The following is a 23,498-nucleotide window of genomic DNA, read 5'->3' as shown; positions in this document are numbered from 1 at the left end:
TACATGGGTAGTTAGAGATAATTTAGAAGACAATAGATTGATAATGTAAACTAAATTATTAAGGATAAAATGATAATTTTGCATCTAACACTTTTATGAGAAAGACTGTGATAATTATATTATAAGATAACGAGACTAAGTACCCGCGCGTTGCGATGGTGAGATAGTGGGGTGATAGGTCATATAGTGTGATAGCTAAATGCCTTAACCGTACGGGTTGCGCCCCCAGATTTAAAAATTCATCGAAAGTATATCGAATGACATCTTTAATGAAAGAGCATGAAGTTTTAAGAACACCCATATAATTTTTATAATTTATCGATGTTCGATTTTTGAAATAAAAGATTTTGAATGAATTGGAGGAATAAATAATTTATGATGGAGAGAGAAAGAAAATGATTTGTTGAGATTTAAGGAGAGGAAAAAAGGATTATAGTTATTTTAAGTAAATATATAATAGATAGGGGGATATTATGAGAAAGTAAATATTGAAACTTAAAATTTAGACAGAGAGAATCTTAATATATACTATAAGACAGTTGAATTAATGACTTATTAACCAATCAAATCGCTCAATTTCATCAAATTAACTCTTGCTTATATCATCATTTAGATTAACTATAAATTAAAAACTCTAATAATCATTATCTAAATATATTATTATATTAGTATTTATATTAATTTATAGAAAAAATCTCATTAATTTACATATTTTTGTTTTCCATCAATAATTTGCACTTTTTAACCTTCAATACTTAATTTATATTTATTTTTAGCATCAACTTGAGGAGATTTTTTAAAAAAGTTACATAAGGTATTTATATTTAATTTTTTAAAGTTTCAACTGTCACTCAAATCAAGAATCCTAATTGTTATCAAAGAGTATGAAAACAATCCTAATTGTTATCTAATTATCATAAGACATGTGATTGAAAGTAAACCTATTCGTGTTATGAGTTCGCATCATGATCAAATACATATACTTGAATATCAAGTATAAGATTACAAGTATGTTTATATTTTAACTTTTAATTATCTTTAATAATAATATCAAATTATGAGTACAACTGATTTCAAAAATTCTATAATAGAGAAATTATTATAACATGTACCTTGTGGAATGACTACGACAAACAATTCTATCAATATGTCCCAGTTAATAATGACAGTGACGAACATGTGATTATTGTACTACAACTTGCAAAGTATAATACTTAGAACTGTATACGTTTAAAATTATAAACTTTTATAAATTAAATGTATGAACATCTAATATTGATAATATCGTAAACCCTGTCCAGTGTGAGATACGGGTTTAAAATCTAATTTGTTTTATAATATAGTGTAGATATAGATATAGATATAATATTGATAAGATAAATTGATTAAAGAAGGGTAAGGGAAAGAAAATTACTTGTCAAAAACGTGCCCCACAAAGCAATCAATCAAAGTATACCACGACATAACACACTATAAATATGCCATAGGACTCTTTTATCACGTCAAAACCCCCACACCCCTACAATCCAGTAGTTTGTTATAGAAAAAACACACACAATATAATTCATCTTTCTCCTCTGTCAAAACCCAACAACAACATATAGACATACTCTTCTTCGTATATAGATATACTCTTCTTCAACACATACAGATTGATCATCATTACATACATAAATACAACCCACTCTCTATATATACATAAAACCCCTCTTTTAATTCCGAAATTGAACAAGAATCAAGATGGGCGGGCCTATGCAGTGCGTGTTGGTGACAGGCGGTGCCGGTTATATCGGGAGTCATACTGTGCTGCAGCTGTTGTTACAAGGTTATAAGACGGTCGTTGTTGACAATTTTGATAATTCTTCTCATGTTGCTATTAATCGTGTTCAGACCCTCGCCGGTCATTATGCCCACAATCTCTCTTTTCACAAGGTCATTTATTTATTTATATATAATTTTAATCTTGATAATTTTGCAGGAATTGAACTTTTTTTAATTTCAGGTGTGTTTGTTTATATGTTTATATATGCCTCTTAAAATAAGAATTAGATTCTGAAAATCGATGATAGTTTTACCTAGTATTTCTATTTTGAATATTTGATTCAACCGAAAATTCACGCGGCTGGCTATGTCGGTTGGTGGTGGTTTTAGAGGAGGATGATGTGTCACTCTTGATTTTGTATTAGTCATATGACGATTTCTTTATTGTTGTTTTTACTTTTTACTCTATGGTAAAAAAAATTTACTGTACGGTAAAAAATTTTGAAAAAAGAAGGATAACGCAACATGTCTCACATTTTTTGGCCGGGTGTGAATCACATCGACCAATTGAAAAATGATGCATAACTGCCCAAAAAGCTTGGCGTGCTCTCCGTTAGCTTCTTTTACAGCATCCTTTTACTGCGTATAAATACATACAATATATAGTGTATAGTCCAACGATAGTTTCTGAAAATCTTGTCAAAAATGAATGCAGATGGACATTCGTGATAAGCCTGCGTTAGAGGAGCTTTTTGCGTCTACCAAGTAATACTCTTTCCAAAAATTCAAACACACACCGTTGTGTTATGCACATTTTTCTTATCGTGGTGGCTGTTATGCAGGTTTGATGCTGTGATTCATTTTTCGGGTTTGAAAGCTGTTGGTGAAAGTGTCAAGAAGCCCTTGATGTATTACAACAACAATATCATCGGTACTTTAACTCTGTTGGAAGTTATGAATGCCTACGGATGCAAAAATGTAATTACTTATTCTTCGTTCTTTCTAGATTTCAATCATTGTATGACCAGACTCCAGAATTGTTAATTGATTTTTTGTTCTTCAAAATTTCAGCTTGTGTTTTCATCATCAGCTACTGTTTATGGTTGGCCAAAGGAGGTGCCCTGCACCGAAGAGTTCCCATTATCTGCAGCCAACCCATATGGACGAACCAAGGTAAACATTGGTCATTTTTATGTCTGGTCAAAGTCAAACTGAAGTAGTGGACTAATAATAGAATGTATCCCTGCAGCTGATGATTGAGGAAATATGTCGGGATCTCTATGCTTCGGATAATAAATGGAAGATTATTTTGTTGAGGTACTTCAACCCTGTTGGTGCACACCCTAGTGGTGATATCGGTGAGGATCCTCGTGGGATTCCAAATAATCTCATGCCCTTTGTCCAGCAAGTAGCCGTTGGTAGGCTACCTGTGCTTAAAGTTTTTGGGACCGACTACTCAACCAAAGATGGAACAGGGGTATGTTTATTTCAAGGTTTTTACTTATTCGAATTGGCGATCATTATTTTCTCTTCGTGTGGGTCTAGCTTTTATTTTTATCCCATTTTGGTTCATATAAATATTTTCAGAAATTATTACTACTATTCTTCCCAGTTTTGGTTCCCAAATGTCAAATGAGCGACTATTTAACTTCACAAAAGATGATATATATGTGTGTGCTTGTTTGTATTTAAGTTAAGATAGAGTGATAGAACTTATAAGATTGTGTATGCAATGATTAGGAAATATTGTAGTTAAGTGTCAATAAAAGTCTAAAATTTGAATTTACCATGAGAATGTTGGTAGTGAGCCACCTATTTTAATTAAAAGACAAAATTGATATGGCATTGTAGGTTTTTACCAAGTTTTATTTCCGTATGTTATATAGAGTTCTTTATCTTGATCTAACCTTTTCCATCTTTAATTTCAGGTACGTGATTACATCCATGTTGTAGATTTAGCGGATGGACACACTGCTGCATTGAGAAAACTTTCTGACCCTAAAATAGGTGTGCCTTTTTTCCTAATGTGATAAATCATATAGAATGGTATTAACTGAATGCATAGTGTAGAGAAAAATATGAAATAGTTATTAACTGAACTGTGATCTCATTTTAGGCTGTGAAGTCTACAACTTGGGAACTGGTAAAGGCACGTCTGTTTTGGAGATGGTAGCAGCATTTGAAAAGGCATCAGGAAAGGTATGATGATATTCTCATATTCCTTGATGTTTCTACACTAAGAATACATATAGGGAAGAGTTTGCACTTCAATAGTTGTAATATGATAAGATATCCAAATCACGGGGCGTCTCTTTTATATACATAAATTCTCGGTTATGTTTACACCTTGATTGTCTTCTTCCAGGAAATCCCTCTTGTAATGGCTGGCCGTCGACCCGGTGATGCAGAGGTGGTATATGCATCAACAGAGAAGGCAGAACGCGAGCTAAACTGGAAGTAAGTGATGAACAGTAATCTTGCATATCTGATTAGCCAAAATAGAAAATTGGTTATGGTAAAATAGCTTTGGGTCAGAATGGTCACTTTTTTGGTACATGTTGAGCTGGGTAGACCTGAAATACTTTTTGTCCTGAGAGACTATTCTCTTAATAAATAAAGTGTGTCAACTGTGACTACATGAGCTATATTAGTAGATTGTTTCAGTGATGATATAATTACATTAATATAACGATTAGGAGGTTTTTTGCATTAACTATATACTTTGGGCGAATTTCAACCCGGTTAATCTACTACTTCCTAGTTTACCCGTTAAAGCTGAATATAATCCGTATCCACCCATTGAATTTCCAGTTTTAAATAAAGGGAGATCTTTTTATAGCCTACCAACCTGTAACAGGTGAATTATTACTTTTCACTTTTGAGATTATGCTTATGCATATGTGCTCTATTATTTGCAGGGCAAAGTATGGAATAGAGGAGATGTGTAGAGATCAGTGGAACTGGGCCAGCAAGAACCCTTATGGTTATTTAACCAAAGAGGAAGCCAAAGAAAAGTAAAACTTGCCGGCTTATTCTTATATATTGGTCTTAAGTAGGAAGCTGATGAATCGTGCACCATGAGAACGCTTATGAATATTATTAAATTTAGTGTTACGAGTGATGTTTTCCTAGTTTCTTACGCTCTGTAATTACTATTTCTTTCTTTTCTTTTTTTTATCCTTTTCCGGTTTTTCTTTATAGAAAGTAAGATAGCCTGGTTAAATTGGAACTGTAGTTAGTCTCTTATCGTACAAATAGATCGGTTGCTTGTATATGAAACTATGGTACTTGTGTAGCAGTGGATAGGGATGGTAAAGTTTCTTTTATTCATTAATTAAAATTATTTTAGTAAATACTCTGCATCTATTTACCTGCTGTTTTTAAGAAGTTTTTTTTAGTTCTTTTATATTGTGTGTTGCTTTATGATTTCCAGTAATTTGGTGATGACAAAAATAAAATGGGGATAAGAGAGGCCGGTGAGGCCCGGTCTAGATCAGCTGTGTTTAACAAAGCAGTGTGATTTAGACTGCAATAAAACAAAGATATGAATGCTTCAAAAGCTTTGTTTGAACTTCGATTTGAATGAACGATGACTTAGTTAGGCCCTGTGTTAAGGCTACTTCCACAATTTAAGTTGTTATAGTGACTTCCATGGTTTATGTTATCAATGTAGAATCTGTTGGAATGTACCATAGAAACCACGAGTGTGATGTGTGGAAACGTAGGTTAAGCCGAATTCATTTGTTTTATGCTATGGTTTCACATTAATCTAATCTAAGAAATATATGGTCAATCACTGATACTTCCAAAGTGCCATAAGCCCGCTGACTCTCAAAACGTCAAATATCAAACCAAATTAAAAGTTACGCCCAGAAAAATACAAATGCATTCGAATTTAAGAAGCATAAAGAATCTGAATACGCGCTTTTGATGCAAATACATATGTATAAAACAACAAACAGGACAATAAATCAACTCAATCACGACTTTAACTTCAAAAACTATATAGAATATACTCTTGTCTTTATTGTAATTTTCGAATAGATGTTATTGCCAGATTTTAGTTCATTTTATGATATCTTCAACGTTTACTTGTGTATATGTGCTAAGCAAGTTGTATTAAAAGCTTAATAAACATACATAAACATTAAAGCTGATTTAAGATCTAAATTTGACCTGAAGACCAGGTTTTAGGAAGAAGCAAGTGTGGTTTTGAAAATTAATTTATAGTTATGAAAACAATGCAATATGGGGTCCATTTGTAGAGTACTTGTTATGTTTAATTTTCAATAATAAAATCACCACTGAGTCTTCTTGTAAGTCTATATAAATAAATATATATAAGCACAACCCTTCTCTAACTGAATTAAAGAAAGGCCTGCAATCTATCTTTCTTTTATTACAATGGAGAATTTGATAAGTTTAGTGAACAAGTTGCAAAGAGCATGCACGGCATTGGGTGATCACGGAGAAGCAACTTCATTGCCTACTCTTTGGGATTCTTTGCCTTCCATTGCTGTAGTTGGTGGCCAGGTTATCTTCTACTTCTATATTTCTTTATGTTGTTGAGTTTAGTTAATATCCCTCTTATATTTTGCTCGTAATTTCATAAAAGTACAGTAAAGATTCTAGCTTCTAACTTAGATACATGTATGCATGTATATCAATAGAGTCAGTTTCTTTTCGGTTGGCAAATAGAAGGGAACATGTTTTGAACAGCTTATGATTAATGTTTTGAACCGCAATGTGTATTTGATTTTGGAAAGGCTTTGGATACACCGTAGGCTCTTGCTTGTAAGTTATTCATACATTTGTATTATATAAACTTTTTTGTTGCATAATTCTGACAGAGTTCAGGCAAATCGTCAGTTTTGGAAAGTGTTGTTGGTAAAGACTTCTTGCCAAGAGGATCAGGTTCATGATTATGTCAATTATCATAGTATTCTCTTTGTTAGAAGTTTGAATTTTAGATGAACATTTCCTTTTGAAACTTGCTATATGCAGGAATTGTTACTCGGCGTCCACTGGTTTTGCAACTTCATAAGATAGACCAAGGCAAAGAATATGCGGAATTCCTTCATCTTCCATCAAAGAAGTTCTATGATTTTGGTATAATATTACCTTATAAATAACTGGTGTATGTAAGTGCATATTGTGGCTGCGATAGTTAATCAGTGACATGTGATGATATTTTACTGTGTAGTTGCTGTGAGAAAAGAGATTTCAGATGAGACTGATCGTGAGACGGGGCAAACCAAACAGATTTCAAGTGTCCCCATTCATCTAAGTATCTATTCCCCAAATGGTAATGTTACAACACCCTTTGGCACCATTGTCATTCATCTTTTATCAGCAAATTTGGAAACGATTGACTAAATAATCTTTGATCATGACAGTGGTCAACTTGACTTTGGTTGATCTTCCTGGCCTTACAAAAGTTGCAGTTGGTAAGTGAAGCAGATAAATTGTTGCTTTGTAATGAAAATCAAGTTCAAACAGAACAAGATACTAATTTAAAATCTTCAATAATGTAGATGGCCAATCTGAAAGTATTGTACAAGACATTGAGAATATGGTCCGTGCCTACATTCAAAAGGTAGCTTCTAATTTCAGTTGCTAAAGTGACCATTTTATCATCATTCTTTCTATTAATGGGATTTTCTTGAGACAGCCAAATTGCATTATTTTGGCAATTTCACCTGCTAATCAAGATTTGGCTACGTCAGATGCAATTAGAATCTCACGTGAAGTGGACCCCACAGGTAAATATGACTTTGTTTTATTTGTAGATTCTCAAACTTGTGATATACTAAAATGCTAAGTTATGGGCTTCAATTGAATATCGTATGTAGGAGAAAGAACTTTTGGAGTCTTGACCAAAATCGATTTGATGGACAAGGGTACCGATGCAGTTGATGTAAGTTAACCTGCACAACTGATATCAAAGGATTATACAAAGCCTCCCAAGTTTACTTGGATACAAGTAGAAACAAGTATAAGTATTGTTTACTTATACAAAACGTCCCAAAGTGTAGTTAACTTGTACAAAACTCCTAAATCATTTCACTCTAAACAATTTTTCATATCAATGTACTACTATAGTTTTTGTAATTATCCTCATCACAGAGACTATTTAAAAGTTTGAAAAAATAGACTTGCATAAACTATAAAAGGTTGGCGGGTCTACACATCTGACCTACCCATTTCATAACTTTTACCCAATGAGGTTGATCTTATTCATGCCTTGTTGCTTTCTTAGATCCTAGAAGGTAAATCCTATCGGCTAAAATTTCCATGGGTTGGGGTTGTTAATCGTTCACAACAAGACATCAACAAGCGGGTTGATATGACTTCTGCTAGAGGCAAGGAAAGGGAATACTTCTCCAACAGCCGAGAGTACAAGCACATGGCTTCAAGAATGGGTTCTGAATATCTAGCGAAGATGCTATCAAAGGTATCAAAAAATATATAAATGTTCTTGAAATAAAAATAATCTTGTTGTTATTTTGTGTTATGTAATGAGTCTTGACGGATGACTTGGTTTACTTTCAGCATTTAGAAGGTGTGATTAAATCACGAATCCCAGGCATACAGTCATTAATCAGCAAAACCGTAGCTGATCTTGAAGCTGAACTTAGCCATCTTGGAAAGCCTATTTCTGTTGATGCAGGAGTAAGTCTTTAATCTCTGTGCCTGCTATGGTCTAACCATGAAAGTCCAGTTTATGTCAAAAAAAATAATAATAATATATAAATGAAAAATACCTAAAAACAAAGATTTTGCAATGCATCTCCTTTAAAAAGCTATTAAGGTAGTGTATACCTTGGTCGGAAATCCTGGATCTCCTACTAGTGTCTGGTGGCCACTCGATGTTACATGGAATTAATTGTTATGGCTAAAACAATGCAGGGAAAATTGCTTGTGATAATGGATATATGCCGGGCGTTTGATCAGATATACAAAGAACATCTAGATGGGATGTAAGTATACGATCCTTAATAACTGGCTTTATATACATCATGAATAATGCCGTGGCTGTTGGCAAAACCGGGCTGGTTGGATGGGTCAGGTAACGGGTCAAAAGGGGTTATTATCGTACCAATCGAAACTGGTTCTGAAATCAGTGTGGCAAATATGAATTCAAAATAATATTTTATAGTAATGTGTTTAAGAGGTTTTATGTAGTAAACATGCTCTATAGACGACTTTCACTTATTTGGCCCGTTCCCTTTTCGTTTAATCTTTCCTATATTCTACATTATTCCTACCCGTTTGACCCGTTACAGATAGTACAAAAGCTGAAAATTAACCCGTATGTATGTATATGGGTTAAAACTGACCCCTGTGCTTTTATGAACAGAAGTTTTGGGTTTCATGTTGTGTAGGCGATCAGGAGGAAATAAAATTTACCATGTTTTTGAAAGCCAGCTTCCTTCTGCCCTTAAGAAGTTGCAGTTTGATAAACAGCTATCACCAGAGAATATCAAGAAGTTGATCACAGAAGCTGATGGGTATCAACCACATCTAATTGCTCCTGAACAAGGATATCGTCACATTATTGAGTCCTCGTTGGTTACCATCAAAGGGCCTGCCGAAGCCTCAGTGAATGCGGTAACTCAAAATACAAAAGCTTTTTAAGTTTTTCAATTACTAGTTTTGAACCTAAACTAACATGATTTTAATATTAGGTTGATGTGATATTAAAGGAGCTGGTTCGAAAAGCAATCAGCGAGACCATGGTGTGTTTCTTGAAGTGCACTCTTGTATTCCAAAATGTTATACTTATAATAGATGTGGCAAGATAGGAGGGTTGGATGGTTTGGGTAACGGGTCAAAAGGACTTCGTATTAATATGGGCAATGCTGGGTTAGATTGACGGGCTAACATTTTCTTTTTTACCTTGCTCAATTATTTGATAAATAACAAAATATTTTGATTAATAGTAATGATTTGAAAGAAAAACAGAAATTCAGATGGATCGAGTCATAGATAATTAAATAGGTCAAGATAGCCCCTTCTTTTTTCTATCTATAACAAAGATTACTTGATCAGGAGCTGAAGCAGTACCCAAGTTTGAGAAAAGAAGTGGAACGGGCTGCAAATGAGTCTCTTGAAAGAATGAAAGCTGAAAGTAAAAAGGCGACACTTATGCTAGTTGATATGGAATGTTGCTACTTGACGGTTGACTTCTTTCGCAAACTTCCTCAAGACATGGAGAAAGGCGGGAACCCAACACAATCCATTTTTGATAGATATAATGAAATATATCTTAGAAGAATTGGTGAGCTACTGGATTCCTTAAATCGTTATCATATTTTTCCTAACATGTAACATATTTGAAAAAGGAAAATGGTCGCTAACTTAGCCTGAACTGAAAACAGGAACAACCGTTTTGCAGTACGTGAATATGGTTCTTTCAGGCCTGGTGAACTCGGTTCCAAAATCTGTGGTTCACTGTCAAGTGCGTGAAGCCAAACGCAGTTTACTTGACTGTTTCTTTGCTGAGTTGGGTCAAAAAACAGTAAGTTACTGATCATCTATGGTTTAGTTGGTAAGAGTTTCACATGTTGACCCATTAAATTGTAGAAGTAGCCCAGCCATCATAACTATTTTAGGTGGCAACGTGGACCGGTCACTGGGGTTTGATAACGGGTAAATATAGTTTGGGTCAGAACATTTAACATTTAGGCATAGGTTGGGTTGACCTGAAGTGCAAATTTACTGAAATCTTTTTGATAACTAATGTGGCAAGTTTAATTATAAAAAAGTAAGTATTAGTTCAATAATAATCTTTTCTATTTTAATAAAATGATCTGGGATGTGACATACAATTATAATTCACTTTTGGAGACTTCTGGCCCATTTCTTTCAATCTAGTTTTCTTTTAAGTATACAATTTTGATCCGTTAGAGATTAAACATGAGGTGAATTAACCCTTTACCTGACCGTTATTTGTAATTTTTGGGTTATCAGTCTGTTTCCTTGAGGTCTTACATACATCAATTTATCGTAATGATTTGTATGCAGCCAGGTCAATTATCAAAGCTGTTGGATGAAGATCCTGCGATGATGGAGAGGCGTTCATCTTTGGCAAAGAGACTAGAACTGTACAAGAGTGCACAAATGGAGATTAGTGGAGTTTCATGGCGTTGAAATGAAAAGGCCATGAAAAACTTGTCATTTTTGTTCATTAAGCTCTTCAGATTTATAGTGTCAATTAGTATGTTAATGGTTTAAGTATCGGATTTAACCAATTGCGAGGCGCGAAGTGTTAAGCAATATGGCTTTCCAATAAATCTTAGTAAGTAGCAGTAGTATTTATGGGGAAAAAGAATACTTATATCAACAATTCCTATTACTATTGATTTACACTTTGAGCTTTTGGAATTTGTATTCAACACGAGTAACAAAGCAATGCCACAATTGTGATAATGCAAGACAAATGTTAAATTTTTGTTTTGAGAAGTGACCGTTAAAGATGATAACGAATTGACAATGTATTTAACTTAAAACACATATATTTCTTTTATTCTAAACTTGCAGTTCAAAAGTATCTAATTTAGACAGTGTATTCAACTTTACTACTTTAGTTTTATGAGGAAATTTGTTAATAAAAAACTTTACATTTTGTCCCATAAAGTTTATTAAGTATACATACCGGAATTTTCAATGTGTGAGAGGGACAGTACTCAAGGTTTGATATCGCAACAGTTGTCAATATCCAAAATTGGATGCCATTACAGTTTACAGTATGAAAGATATCTTCTGGTTTTATACGAGTACTAGATTTTAGACCTGTATCCAATACTTGACACGGGTTTATGACATTATCAATTAGTGGTAAACAACGTAAAAATTTAATGATAAAAAGGAAGAATTACCAAAACTTGCAGTCTTATTAGTTGTTGATTCGTTCAAACAAACAAAACTCAAACTTGTCGCTAGGAATTTCAAAGGCAGGAGTGTCAGAAACAACGGTGTCATCCAAAAAACAAAGCCTATGTGGATGATTTGCTAGTAGAAACATCGACTTAGTGGATTTAACTTCAAAGTTCGAAATAACTTGGAACCCTCCTTCTTCAAGCATGTTTTCAAATTTGGAAATCAAGTTGGAATGGATTGAACAATATATCTTAGTGCCCTATTAATAAGCATATTTAACGATTTAATATATATGTATACAAGATATTAAAAAGCTGAGTATAAAAGATATTTACCTGTTCGTCTACCAAGAGCATATCGAGACTGCTTGGTTTAGAGTGGGTTTTTGGTAGAATGTCTTCCAGAGAAGCAAAATTTGAACCTTGATTGTGCAATTTTCAGAATTGTCATTGATGTAACGTAGTTGAGTTTTTGTCAGCCATAGTTGCTATGTTGGTTTGAATAATTATGTGAGCTATGATCGAAGCTCTGTATGTTACGGTTTATATAATGAGTTTCATATAGTTTGATTACAATTAGGTCTTCTTAAATCCAACTATTAATATAAAGTAAAATTCACAAAAACGGGATAAAAATCTAATTGGATTACAATTAAAAGGGGATATAAACCTAATTCAATTACAATTAGTAATAATAAGAACGATTAACATATTGAGAAGATTATCTTTTTGTGTTTGTGTAGATGATCGCAATCCTGGAAATAAGAAATAAGATTTTGTTTTCATGATTTTTTAATGAGTTTTTTGGTAGAGGCTTATCAAACAGATAACAGATATACCTTGCTCATATATTTTTTAATGTATATATTGTGTTAATGTAGATTATAATGTGTGATGGGCTTATGGAAATGTTAAATGAATTATATTACTTAACTTGAATTGATCCTAAACTAAGGATAAAAACTAAGTTTTTTTTCTCCCTTTTGGAATTAAATAAATTTAAATACTTATTAAGTAGCTTAGAATTGATCCATAAGAAAAAATCAAAATTAAAGAATTTTTTTTGAATTTAAATATTATCTTTTATATAAATAAATCAAAATTGTGATCACATCAATACTTTTTAAGAAAATCTTATTTGGCATTACTAGACTTTTTTTTTATTAATTATTTATTTTTTATTTAACTAATTTATGACATCATATTTGAGTTTTAATTTTTAGTCTCTTCATTTAAATGTTTTTAAAACTATCAAGCCTAATGTAAAATCTCTTATATTAATATAACAAGATTGTGATGATGTCATTTTATATTAAAGAAGACTTCTTAATATATAATCTTGATTTTTTATGACATCATCCAATAATAGTTAAAAGTAGGCAAAAAATTATTATAATATCAACTTACTCAAAATATACAATACAATAATGTTCAACGTAATAAAAAGTTAAACACGTTCGTTGTGGTATATTATTATAAAATCAAATTCTATTCAAATGCCCGCATAATATGCGGGTTGATTAGCTAGTAAATATTATATAATAACATTTTTTTAATGATGTAATAAGGGTTAGAATCTTTTCTTCGTTAATTGTTACAAGAACGTTCATAACTTAGACTCTAAAAATTTCAAACATTTAACAATGGGCCTTCAATTATCATTCGCCCAGGCCCACCGTAGCCCTTACGGCCTTATATAATATGTTCCCGCCATTTTCCTCTTTCACCGCCCTATCTGTAAACGGTTCATCGGAAATAGTAGCATCCGATCGGTACGGATGGATAAAAAGTCAGTAGAAGAAGCCCTGATACTCCTTCGCAAAAGAATCTCTAACCCTAATTTCATTTTCTCCCTTTTTTCCGATTCTCCCGATAGCAACTACAGGTTCATTTCCCCTTTTTGTTTTGTTTTATTATTATTTTTTATTTACCTAACCAGCTATATTATCTGATAATTAATTTCTAAAGAATAATTAGATTCAAAATTTTGAAGTAAATTAGTTTAATTTTTGATTTAATTTTAGCAAGCTGAAGTTTATAGTATCAAGTTCGATAACTGAGGCATGTAACAATTCATTACTTCTTTTGGGGCCTCGTGGTTGCGGTAAAATCGCGGTATGATTTCAAGATTATTTTCTTAGTTTAATTATAGTCAGGGTTTTGTAATGTGATTTTTTTTATTAATTAAGTTGTTGGAATTTAGGTTTTGGATCTTGTTCTAGAAGATTTGCTTAAAGAATTTCCTGAAATGATCTCAGTGGTATTTATATTTATAATTTTTTTTTTCATGATATTGTATTCATACTTTTGGTCTAAATGTATGTTTAATTAGCTATTGCTTTGTCAATGTTTTAGATCAAACTGAATGGGCTTTTACATTGTGATGATAATTGTGCTGTAAAGGTAAGATTTTGAGTTTATCTCTTTTGTCATATGGTTAAGTTGCTAATGTTTTTCAATAATTCTTCCAATGGTTATGTTGTTATAATTTATGTTTATTTGCCATTTTGAAAAGCTCCTTGGCGATAGCTCTATAAAAAAGAGCTTATCAACCACCCCCTTTTTTCAGATAAGCTTTTTGGATAAATTATAGGACACGATAAGCCAATACCCTTAGGTGTTTTGCAGCAGATGTCTTTTTTATTGTTGACATATTTTAGTATACAATGTGTAAGAAAAAGTAATATATAGGTTTTACTCGGAACTCGGAAGTATTAATTATTATGTAACAAAAATGCAAGTATCAGTCGATGATGATCTTGTACAAATGATAACATTTTGGGTGGCAATCTTTGTCAAGTTGGGTTTTATGAATGTTAGTCGGCTCACGTATGTGAAGTTATAACTTTATAACCAAACCCATTTAGAGTGATGGCATCTTTGATTTTTGGGATTAGTTTTCTGAAATGTAACTATCTTTGACCGAATGTCTATAGTAGGAAAAAACTATAGTTGTGTGAATTGTATGTAAGCAACTCGAAAAAATGTTTATTGTATGTAAGAAAACATACGTGGCAACCATATACAGGTGCCACTTGTCAGATTTTGATTGGTTGAAACGAAATTCTTACATACAATAAACATTATTTTGAGTTGTTTACATACAATACACACAACTTTAGTTATTTCCTACCATAGACATTCGTTCAAAGTTTCTTACAGTCCAGGAAACTAATCCCTTGATTTTTTGTATCAACCTTTGTTGAATCTGTTTCATTTCCTTTCAGGAAATCGCTAGACAACTATGTATTGAGCATGAGCTGATGTTTTCTAAAATGGTATTATCTCGATTCATCTATCACTAAATACTATATGAGTCATGCTACCTTGAGCTGATCATCTTGTGAATGTATTACAGGCATCATTTGATGATAATTCTCAGTTCATGATAGCCATGTTACGGTCAGTGTCTATTTGTTTTAACTTTCTACATGTGTGTACTTTCTGTAATATACTCTTCTTTATAGACGTTTTCTCTTCGAGGTGTCCCATGAAAACTGCAAATATTTTTATATACCTTTTTAGTTTAAAATGGTTACCTAATTGTCATAATTACAAAGTTCTGTCTTGGATCTGCAAGATTCCTCTATGGTATCGTTGAAAGGCAATTAAGACGTTTGATTTAAAGTCAAACGAGTCAATTGAACTATGTGCAAGCATTGCAGTTTTCATGGGATAGAGGGAGTAGTTTCTTTTTACTTCAAACTTTTAGTTGATGGCCAAGTTTTCTCTACTTAATTATGATCTCCAATCCAGTGAATGTGGATTAGCACACAAGACAGTGATTTTTGTGTTGGATGAATTTGACCTTTTTGCTCAGGTGATGTCAGCATACTGATTGAATTCTTTAGTTGTTTTCTTTCATCCTCAATGTATGGACTCTTTGGTGCTGTTTTTACCTTCTGTTTCTTATTGGTCTTGTTTAAGTTGATGTTTCTAAGACAAAAGTGTTGTTGCAGGGTAAGCAGAGATTACTCTACAGCTTGTTGGATGCAATGCAATCTGTATCATCACAGGCTGTTGTAATTGGTGTCAGTTGTCGTTTGGTATGTTCATCATAGTAATATTACTTCATTAGTTTTATTCATACTCTAGAATAGTTTAAACTAAATGGTTTGCAGTTTGTAAATGATTACAAGAATCTAAGTTGTGTACCATGCAGGATGCTGATCAGCTGTTGGAAAAAAGAGTAAGATCTCGGTTCTCACATCGGAAGTTATTGTTCCTTCCTCCCCAAAAGGATGATATACAGAGGTGATTGTTGCGTGATATCACTTTTGTTTGGTTGAAGTTTGATATTATTATAAAATCGCTGCTTTGACACTGGTGTATTCATCATGCAGACTGTTGAAATACATTTTGCTGTTACCAACAGATTCAAGTCTTCCTTTTGACTATGTAACAGATTTTAATGCAAGAATTTCAGTATCCTTTTCCTTCTGTAATCTCATTGTTCTCTGACAGTTCTGAAGTCTATATAGCTAAGAGGCTTTTTCACAAGTTTATGACATTCCTTGACATGCTGTAGAACATATTAGCAGATAAAAGATTCATTGAAGTCATCGATAAATTATCAGATTGTGACTCCACCTTTAGTAATTTTTTGAGATTTCTGTAAGCTCCTCTTCTTGTAAGCTTTCTTTTATTGCCTATTTGCTGCAACTTTTTCGCCAGACTTACTTGTCAGTCATGTTAGGTTTTCTGCTGTAAGTTTCATTGATTTAAAGTCTGGTTTTATCACGCTCGAGAACTTCAAATCTGCACTCTCAACCATCCAACGCCAGCCTAAGTTGGATTGCCTAAAAGGTATGAGCTATGTCATAATTGTCATTCCATGAAAATTATATAGTTCCCGTTTGTGTGTGTCATTAAATTGCTATAATGCTATGTTTAATCTATGTTGGGAAGTTCAAAATAAAGTTGCATTATGTTGCCATTGTTATCAAGAATTTATGACTGATTTGGGCCCATCAGATTTTTTTCATCATTATTCAGAGTTTGTTCATTTTGTTGATAATAAAACCTATTCTTTAAACTATGCAAGTTATCATGGAATGAAAAGAGAATGATTCATTAATCATGGTGCACCTGACTTTGTGGGACTTGAACTGTTGATGCTTTGGTTTTTTAAAAATATCTGTTTCATCACCATTTCCATCTATATCTTTCAGAGAGATAAACAAGATCTTCGCATGAATTTTTTTTATTTGTTGCAGATTGCTCAATTCTGGAACTCTATATCATGGTTTGCATGAAGAGGCTAGAAGTCAAAGAACAGGAGTCGTATAATTTTAACTCTGTAATGAAAGGTCAGTATAGATGCAGCCTATTATGGTCTCTTCTAACAGTGGTTGAATGATATCTTATTAGCGAGTCCTCCATGCAGAGTACAAAACCGTACATGATTCGTTCCAGACATCTGATAACTATTCACGTAGTGTATGCTTACGGGTATATATATTTTTCCTGTATATTTTATTGATTATTGTATTCTGATAGTATCATTAATAAGTCGTGTTGCCAACTTTATAACGTGCAGGCCTTTCAGCACCTTCTTGAACGTCAGTTAATTGAGTATGCAGATAGAGGACACAATCAGTCTATTGAGTTTCGTTCAGTTAAGCTGCTAATTTCACCATCTGAGTTACATCAAGGGTTGAAATCCAATCGCTCATGTCCAGTAAGTTACTTTGCTTTTATGTGTGTGGGTCACTTGATGATTTCATTTATGGTTCCTGGTACATGACGTACTTGTGGGTTCATTTAGCTTAATTGATGTGAACGAGAATAGAATTGCATAAGTTATCGACTAAAGGCTCTGCTAATATGACGCATGCAGGCCATTCTTCTGAAACTAATGGAATCATGAAAAGCTTAATTGCTGCAAGAGATTAGTAGTAGAAGCAATGTGTGTACACCATTATAAATTATATTTGTATGAGATTTTGATATGATGAGACAGCATCTCAACTTTTTTTAACAGATCTGTATGACTTGTACTTTTCCCTTTATTATCTATATATATCTGAGTTGCTTCACGGAGAAAAGTGAATGGTTAGAATGTATTAAAGAAGAAGATATCACTATATCAGCACATCTACATATCAATTACTTGGTGTAGATTCTTTTCTTTTTTCCTCTTATTTCTAACGGAATAAAATGGTAGTATGCAAAAAATAGTTAAAAAAAGGTTCAGTTTTACTAAAATGTACTCCGTATTCAGTTTATAAACCTATATTAACGAGTGTATCTATTTAGTATATATGATCGTATGTACTAACTTTCAAATATCAACTGTTGTGTATATTTGGTTATTCATCCGTTATGCGATAATTATATAAGCTGTCAAGCTTGAAACCAAATTAGGCATATAAGATGTATGTATACAACCAAAGCAAAATAATCGAGTTCGATACATTATGTTCTCCAAGTAGCTTATGCACAATAGCTAAAATATCGAGCGAATATATCTTGGTCATGTATAATGCATATGACGGTCTAGTGGCGGTGGCAACGGGTAATGATGGCGGCAACGATTGGTGGCGATGGCGGGTTAAGTGATGTACGTTGATATAAATGTAATTTATATAAAGAGAATAGTGGGGATATTTTAGAAAAGGGATAAAGGCATGAGAATCTACCCAACTATGGCAAAAATGATATGTAATGTACCCTACTACTCGATTTGCTATTCAGTGTAACCAACTTTGATTTTTGGGTTATGCAATGTAAGCAACCTGCTACAATATGTTTCCATCCGGTTTCTATCATCATGCTCACTAGTCCAACACTCGCCAGAAAAATTAAAATCGCGATAACTTTGTTGTTTCTTCGAATTATGACTTGAAACTACTACCAATCGACTCAATCCCGCACAAACCCTGACCAAGATTTTTTGAATCCAACACTCGCCGGAAAAAGTAAAATCGCGATAACTTTGTTGTTTATTCGAATTACGACTAGAAATTACCACCAATCGACTCAAAATTAATCTAGCACAAACCCTGACCAAAAGTTTTCGAATCCAACACTCACCAGAAAAATTGGTGATTCGCCGGAAAAAATTTAAATCGCGATTTTTGGAATAACTTGGGATATATATGTGAAACTTTAATATACTGCATTTTACAGTAGTTGATTAACTATAACAAGTTGGAATAACTTGGGATATATATGTGGAACTTTTGTTTCTTTACTGAGAAAGTTATAAACTGACTGAGATCAACGACAACGACGGGTTTAGAGGTCTCACATCCTAAAAGAAAAGGAGAAACATGAATACTTTCTTGCTTAATCTTGGCATTTAACAGTATGAAAATTTTTTAGTACTTAGATTTATAAACTAAACATAACAGGTGTCAATTTTTTAATAAAAAAGAAATAAAAAATGCAAGTGGTAACCTGCTACTTGTTGTGTATCCGGTTGCTTGTATTAAATAACCAAAAAAACGTAGTTGGTTACACTGAATAGCAAGTCGAGTAGTATGGTACATTACATAGTCTTTTTGCCATAGTTGGGTACATTCCCATGCCTTTATCCCTTTAGAAAATAAAATTTTATAGTGTTAATTGATAAAATAAAAGTTTAATATAAACTAATTCATTACTGCATAATGGATATTTTAATTGGGACATTTCAATATGAATTGAGTAATTTTTATGTTGTAGTATTAGATGTGTAAATACTTTGTGTTGTCATTATCTATGATGCACCGAAACTCCAAACAGTTAAGCGTACCCGTTTCGGGAACTTCATGAGAACGGAAACTCGTACGAAACGCGTACGAAACGTTTCCTTGAAGTTTCTATATATACCGAAACATTTTTATGAAGTTTTCATACCGTATCTAATTAATATTAGGGTTTCAATGAGTTTTTTTTATTTCAAAAACGTCTGTCATCTTGTGACTATGCATACCACCAAACACAAACCAACTAAATTATATAATTGAGATCACCATCAACCTTTTTTTATTCCAAAATTGATTAATAAAAATTTAATCCGCGATCACCGATCACCATCAAACATATATTATAAAATTATACATATGAGTCTCAAGTGTCTCTATATAAAATCTATATATATATATATATATATGTATGTATATTTTATTACTTATAGTCGTATATTTGCCGTACCCGTATCATAATTTTTTTAGTTTTGCCGTTCCCGTATTATTCCCGTGCCGCTTTACCGTATCCGTTTCGGTGCTACATAAGTCATTATTGAGGACTTTATGAAAAATGGTCATGAACATTGTCGTGGAGAAAGGTCAAATGGTGCACAAAGGGCGGTTAAAGGTTTTTCTAGTCATTCCAAAACCTTTTTATAAAAGAAATAAAACATGCAATTTTAAAAAGAATATTGACAATTTATTTATCTATATCTATATCTACAATTACTTATAAAATCTATTGGACTCTCTAGGAAATTCAGCAATCTTTTCAATATCCTGATATTACCCATAATTCACATATTACCTCTAATTTTAGATCTCTAAACACCATAACAAGATCTAACACACAATAATTTCTTTTTCTCCTTTCGATTTAAACACACACATGTCAATTTCTCCTCCACTGTTTTGTATTATTTAATCACTGTTTAACCGCCCCATCTTGTTATAAAAAAATTGTTGATGCATTTGTTGAATTGTTGTGCCCTATTTTCATTTTTTTTTTCCCGGTATATGATATACCGCGTGTAAAGTTTTAACCGGCCAACAACAAAAATTAATTAAAGTAAACTAGTAATTGAATTGAAAGCAAGCAAATCAATCAAAATCCCACCTGCATCATATTTCTTTTTGAGGGAGGGGAAGGTTACGACTTTGATCTTCATAGTACCTCTTGGTGAAGGTTTCGGGAAATAAAATCAATCCCATTCTATAATATATTTAATTATTTAATTATATAAATAAATACGGAGTAATACATTTGTAGCGGTGCCCATCAGATCCATATCTATCTATAATAATCATAATCATAATATAATTCATACATACAATCTTTCTCTCTCTCTCTCAGGTACTACATTACATTTTCGTTCCTTGTTTGTTTTCCCTTCTTATTATGGAATAATCCATGTTATTTTTCAGCATAATCCTTTTTAATCTAATTTAATTACTAAAAAAATATCACTGGTGTATATGTTTATCGAATATATATTCAATTTAGTAATAGAAGATAATTATTAGATTTTTATCTACTTGATTTGATTAGGTTTAGTACCCCCAACTCCCCAAGTTGGTTTACAATTACAACTGCTGCCTTTTTCTTTTTTTATACTTTATTTATAATCATTCTGTATTTATTTGTTTGTTCTTTTCTTGTTATCATGTTTCAGTATCACATATAAACCACCTTTGACTTCTGAATCAACAACAAATCACAAAAATACAAAACATATACATATATGTATGTATAATGGCTTCAGAAAGGGATATTTTTCAGCTTTCAGGACCCTTACACTTGACTACTGTTGACTGGTAGCCACTTTTTCCCTTACTTCACTTTCTATTCGGGCTGTAAACGAACCAAACAAGCGTGGGTTGATGCTCAGTTTGTTTATATTTAGCCGGGACAAACAAATGAACACTAACACTTGAAAGAAAACGCTTCTTTGTTTTGAGCAAATAATAGTAAAGTAACGGAACACAAGCCTTATGATATTAAACATACATACATACATACATACATGAAAGTGAATACTAAGTTTAAAATAGACATGATGTTATTCGTTATTCTATTATGATTGTTCATTTTTGTTCCCTAAAGTATTACTACATTATTGTGATACGTAATATATATGTATTTACATATCAATCTATGATACAAATGAACATGATACACAACAAATCATAAAACTTAGCGAATGTTAAAACGCGAATGAGACATATGTTTGTGTTCGTCCATATAATTATGTTAGCAGAAAATCTTCTTCATGTTTGTTCACATACTAATCTAACATTAATGAACTTCCCCTGGATCCTTTGGTTCGTTTACAGTCCTACTTTCTATAGACAATTAGACATTTCATTGTTACACATTCGTGGTTAAGTTATACCTTACTATGTATTCATTGGGTCAATGTAAACAATTCACTCTTATGATTTAGGACTGATGTGGATCATCGAAGGTCAGTTGCGGCATCGATGGTTCAAGGTGTATACATCATGCAACGTGACCGGCAAGAAAACCGTCAAGGGCCAGATGCACTTGCTCCTTTTTGGTGGAATTTTTTCAATTTCGACTTGCATTGTCAACTCATTGATGATGCGGACTCGTCCATCTTTGGTGCCGTCTTCAAATTTAAAGCCGACCTGTTATCAAACTATAATACCCTTTCAAAAAATTCGGCCCCTTCTTATATCATTGCTTTCAGGGGCACGGTAACTAAAGGTGATGCATTCTCTAGAGACTTGCAGTTAGATTTGCATTTTGTCAAAAATGTATTGCATCAATCTTCAAGATTTGAGATCGCGATGCAAGCTGTGAGAAACATGGTTGCTTCTGGTGATACGAATATCTGGTTAACGGGTCATTCCCTTGGAGCGGCAATGGCTATGCTTGCAGGAAAGAACATGGTCAAAAATGGGGTTTCTCTGGAATGTCATCTTTTCAATCCGCCATTTGTTGCTGCCCCTATCGAGCATATTAAGAACAAGAAAGTCAAACATGGTCTCAGAATCGCTGGCAGTTTTGTGACAGCAGGACTTGCTGTTGCTGTGAAAATGAAAAACAATCATCAACAACGAAACATTTCACAAAATAATTTGTTTCTTGATTTGGCAGCATGGGTGCCTAGTTTATATGTGAATCCACGTGATCATATATGTTCAGAGTATATCGGGTATTTTGGGCATCGAGTAAAGATGGGAAGCATAGGAGCCGGAGGAGTCGAACGTTTGGCAGCACAACATTCCATTGCTGGTCTGTTCATGGATGCAATTGGGAAGGAATCACATGAACCACTGCACCTCCTTCCATCAGCTAATTTGACTGTGAATTTGTCTCGTGCTCGTGATTTAAGGGAAGCTCATGGCATTCACCAGTGGTGGAAACGAGATCAACAGCTGGAATCCAGAACCTACAGATGATAATCAGGAATGCTAAACCATTTGGGGTCAAAAAGACACTAGGGTTTTCATTTGGATGTGCATTTTGGAACCTGTTAGTGAACTTTGAAATTCTTTTCATGTCAAAAGATTATGTTTTACCGCTTTATAAATTCTTGCCCTCTTGTTTGTTATTCTCCAGTGCATAAATTTGTTTGTACAGACGTTTTTTTTACAAAACGGACTACGATGTTGAATCAAAAACTACATTATGGCGGTTTTTTATAACTTCATTTTTTGCAACTGTTAAGCCTGTCACCTGCTATGCCCTTGGGGATACTTTTGTTATTTTAGCCTGTACTTGATGGTCTTAATCATACACAACTGGCCAACTGCATACACTATTGAAGTGGTATTGTTGCATGCTTGTCCAAACCGAAGGGATGACATATGAAACCAGAATGGCTTCCATCTTCCTTAAAAAGGGCAATTTGTTATGTTAATTATTGCCTGCGGGTGTCGCTTTTTTGACGTTAAGTAGTAATGTTACTTGGTCGCTTTTCTTTGGTGTTTCACAACGTTTAGACTTTAGAGTCAATACAACTAGGCGTTGTTACTAATTACACAAGATTAAACTAACAAAGAATCAAAATGAAAGGATGTAAATGATGAAGGAAGCAAAGCACCACCCATTTTTTTTTTAGTTTGACATGACCAAATCTCAAAAGTAGAAGCATAAAGCATAATAAAATGAAGTTTGAGGACCAAAGTTAATAGTATTGTAAACTTGTAATAGAAA

The 23,498-nt window shown here is 33.1% G+C and overlaps 4 protein-coding genes across 8 annotated transcripts; all 4 read left to right on the top strand.

The window, feature by feature from the left end:
• The first annotated feature begins 1,514 nt into the window (after positions 1–1,514).
• LOC122578087 (UDP-glucose 4-epimerase GEPI48-like) lies at positions 1,515–5,114 on the top strand. The gene is made up of 9 exons (XM_043749963.1): positions 1,515–1,932; positions 2,477–2,526; positions 2,604–2,739; positions 2,833–2,934; positions 3,011–3,238; positions 3,690–3,768; positions 3,878–3,960; positions 4,127–4,218; positions 4,680–5,114. Exons 1-9 carry the CDS (start codon positions 1,741–1,743, stop codon positions 4,777–4,779), a joined length of 1,062 nt encoding a protein of 353 aa, XP_043605898.1. The 5' UTR covers positions 1,515–1,740; the 3' UTR covers positions 4,780–5,114.
• A 1,051-nt stretch (positions 5,115–6,165) lies between these two features.
• On the top strand, positions 6,166–10,981 carry LOC122579335 (dynamin-related protein 5A-like). 5 transcript variants are annotated; one of them, XM_043751491.1, is made up of 16 exons: positions 6,166–6,294; positions 6,612–6,675; positions 6,766–6,870; positions 6,965–7,066; positions 7,158–7,208; positions 7,296–7,357; positions 7,433–7,523; positions 7,614–7,678; positions 8,021–8,215; positions 8,314–8,433; positions 8,671–8,741; positions 9,147–9,372; positions 9,468–9,500; positions 9,814–10,042; positions 10,143–10,286; positions 10,793–10,981. In XM_043751491.1, exons 1-16 carry the CDS (start codon positions 6,166–6,168, stop codon positions 10,912–10,914), a joined length of 1,809 nt encoding a protein of 602 aa, XP_043607426.1. In that variant the 3' UTR covers positions 10,915–10,981. The 5 variants fall into 5 exon arrangements, with proteins under 5 accessions (XP_043607426.1, XP_043607425.1, XP_043607424.1 ...); XM_043751490.1 differs by having other exon boundaries at positions 9,450–9,500; positions 10,143–10,282; positions 10,789–10,981; XM_043751489.1 differs by having other exon boundaries at positions 9,450–9,500.
• A 2,402-nt stretch (positions 10,982–13,383) lies between these two features.
• On the top strand, positions 13,384–17,675 carry LOC122580210 (origin of replication complex subunit 4). The gene is made up of 16 exons (XM_043752488.1): positions 13,384–13,527; positions 13,667–13,757; positions 13,846–13,902; positions 13,998–14,045; positions 14,870–14,920; positions 15,001–15,044; positions 15,399–15,462; positions 15,602–15,688; positions 15,805–15,896; positions 15,986–16,067; positions 16,171–16,256; positions 16,339–16,448; positions 16,859–16,951; positions 17,029–17,093; positions 17,182–17,322; positions 17,482–17,675. Exons 1-16 carry the CDS (start codon positions 13,421–13,423, stop codon positions 17,509–17,511), a joined length of 1,248 nt encoding a protein of 415 aa, XP_043608423.1. The 5' UTR covers positions 13,384–13,420; the 3' UTR covers positions 17,512–17,675.
• Positions 17,676–20,608: 2,933 nt separating this feature from the next.
• On the top strand, positions 20,609–22,987 carry LOC122578971 (GDSL esterase/lipase At4g10955-like). Its single transcript, XM_043751044.1, has 3 exons — positions 20,609–20,669; positions 20,989–21,130; positions 21,760–22,987. Exons 2-3 carry the CDS (start codon positions 21,069–21,071, stop codon positions 22,739–22,741), a joined length of 1,044 nt encoding a protein of 347 aa, XP_043606979.1. The 5' UTR covers positions 20,609–20,669; positions 20,989–21,068; the 3' UTR covers positions 22,742–22,987.
• The last annotated feature ends 511 nt before the right edge of the window (positions 22,988–23,498 follow it).

Source organism: Erigeron canadensis, chromosome 8 (assembly GCF_010389155.1).
Source record: "Erigeron canadensis isolate Cc75 chromosome 8, C_canadensis_v1, whole genome shotgun sequence".
Lineage (NCBI taxonomy): Eukaryota > Viridiplantae > Streptophyta > Magnoliopsida > Asterales > Asteraceae > Erigeron > Erigeron canadensis.
This window is presented reverse-complemented; position numbering and strand designations above follow the sequence as displayed.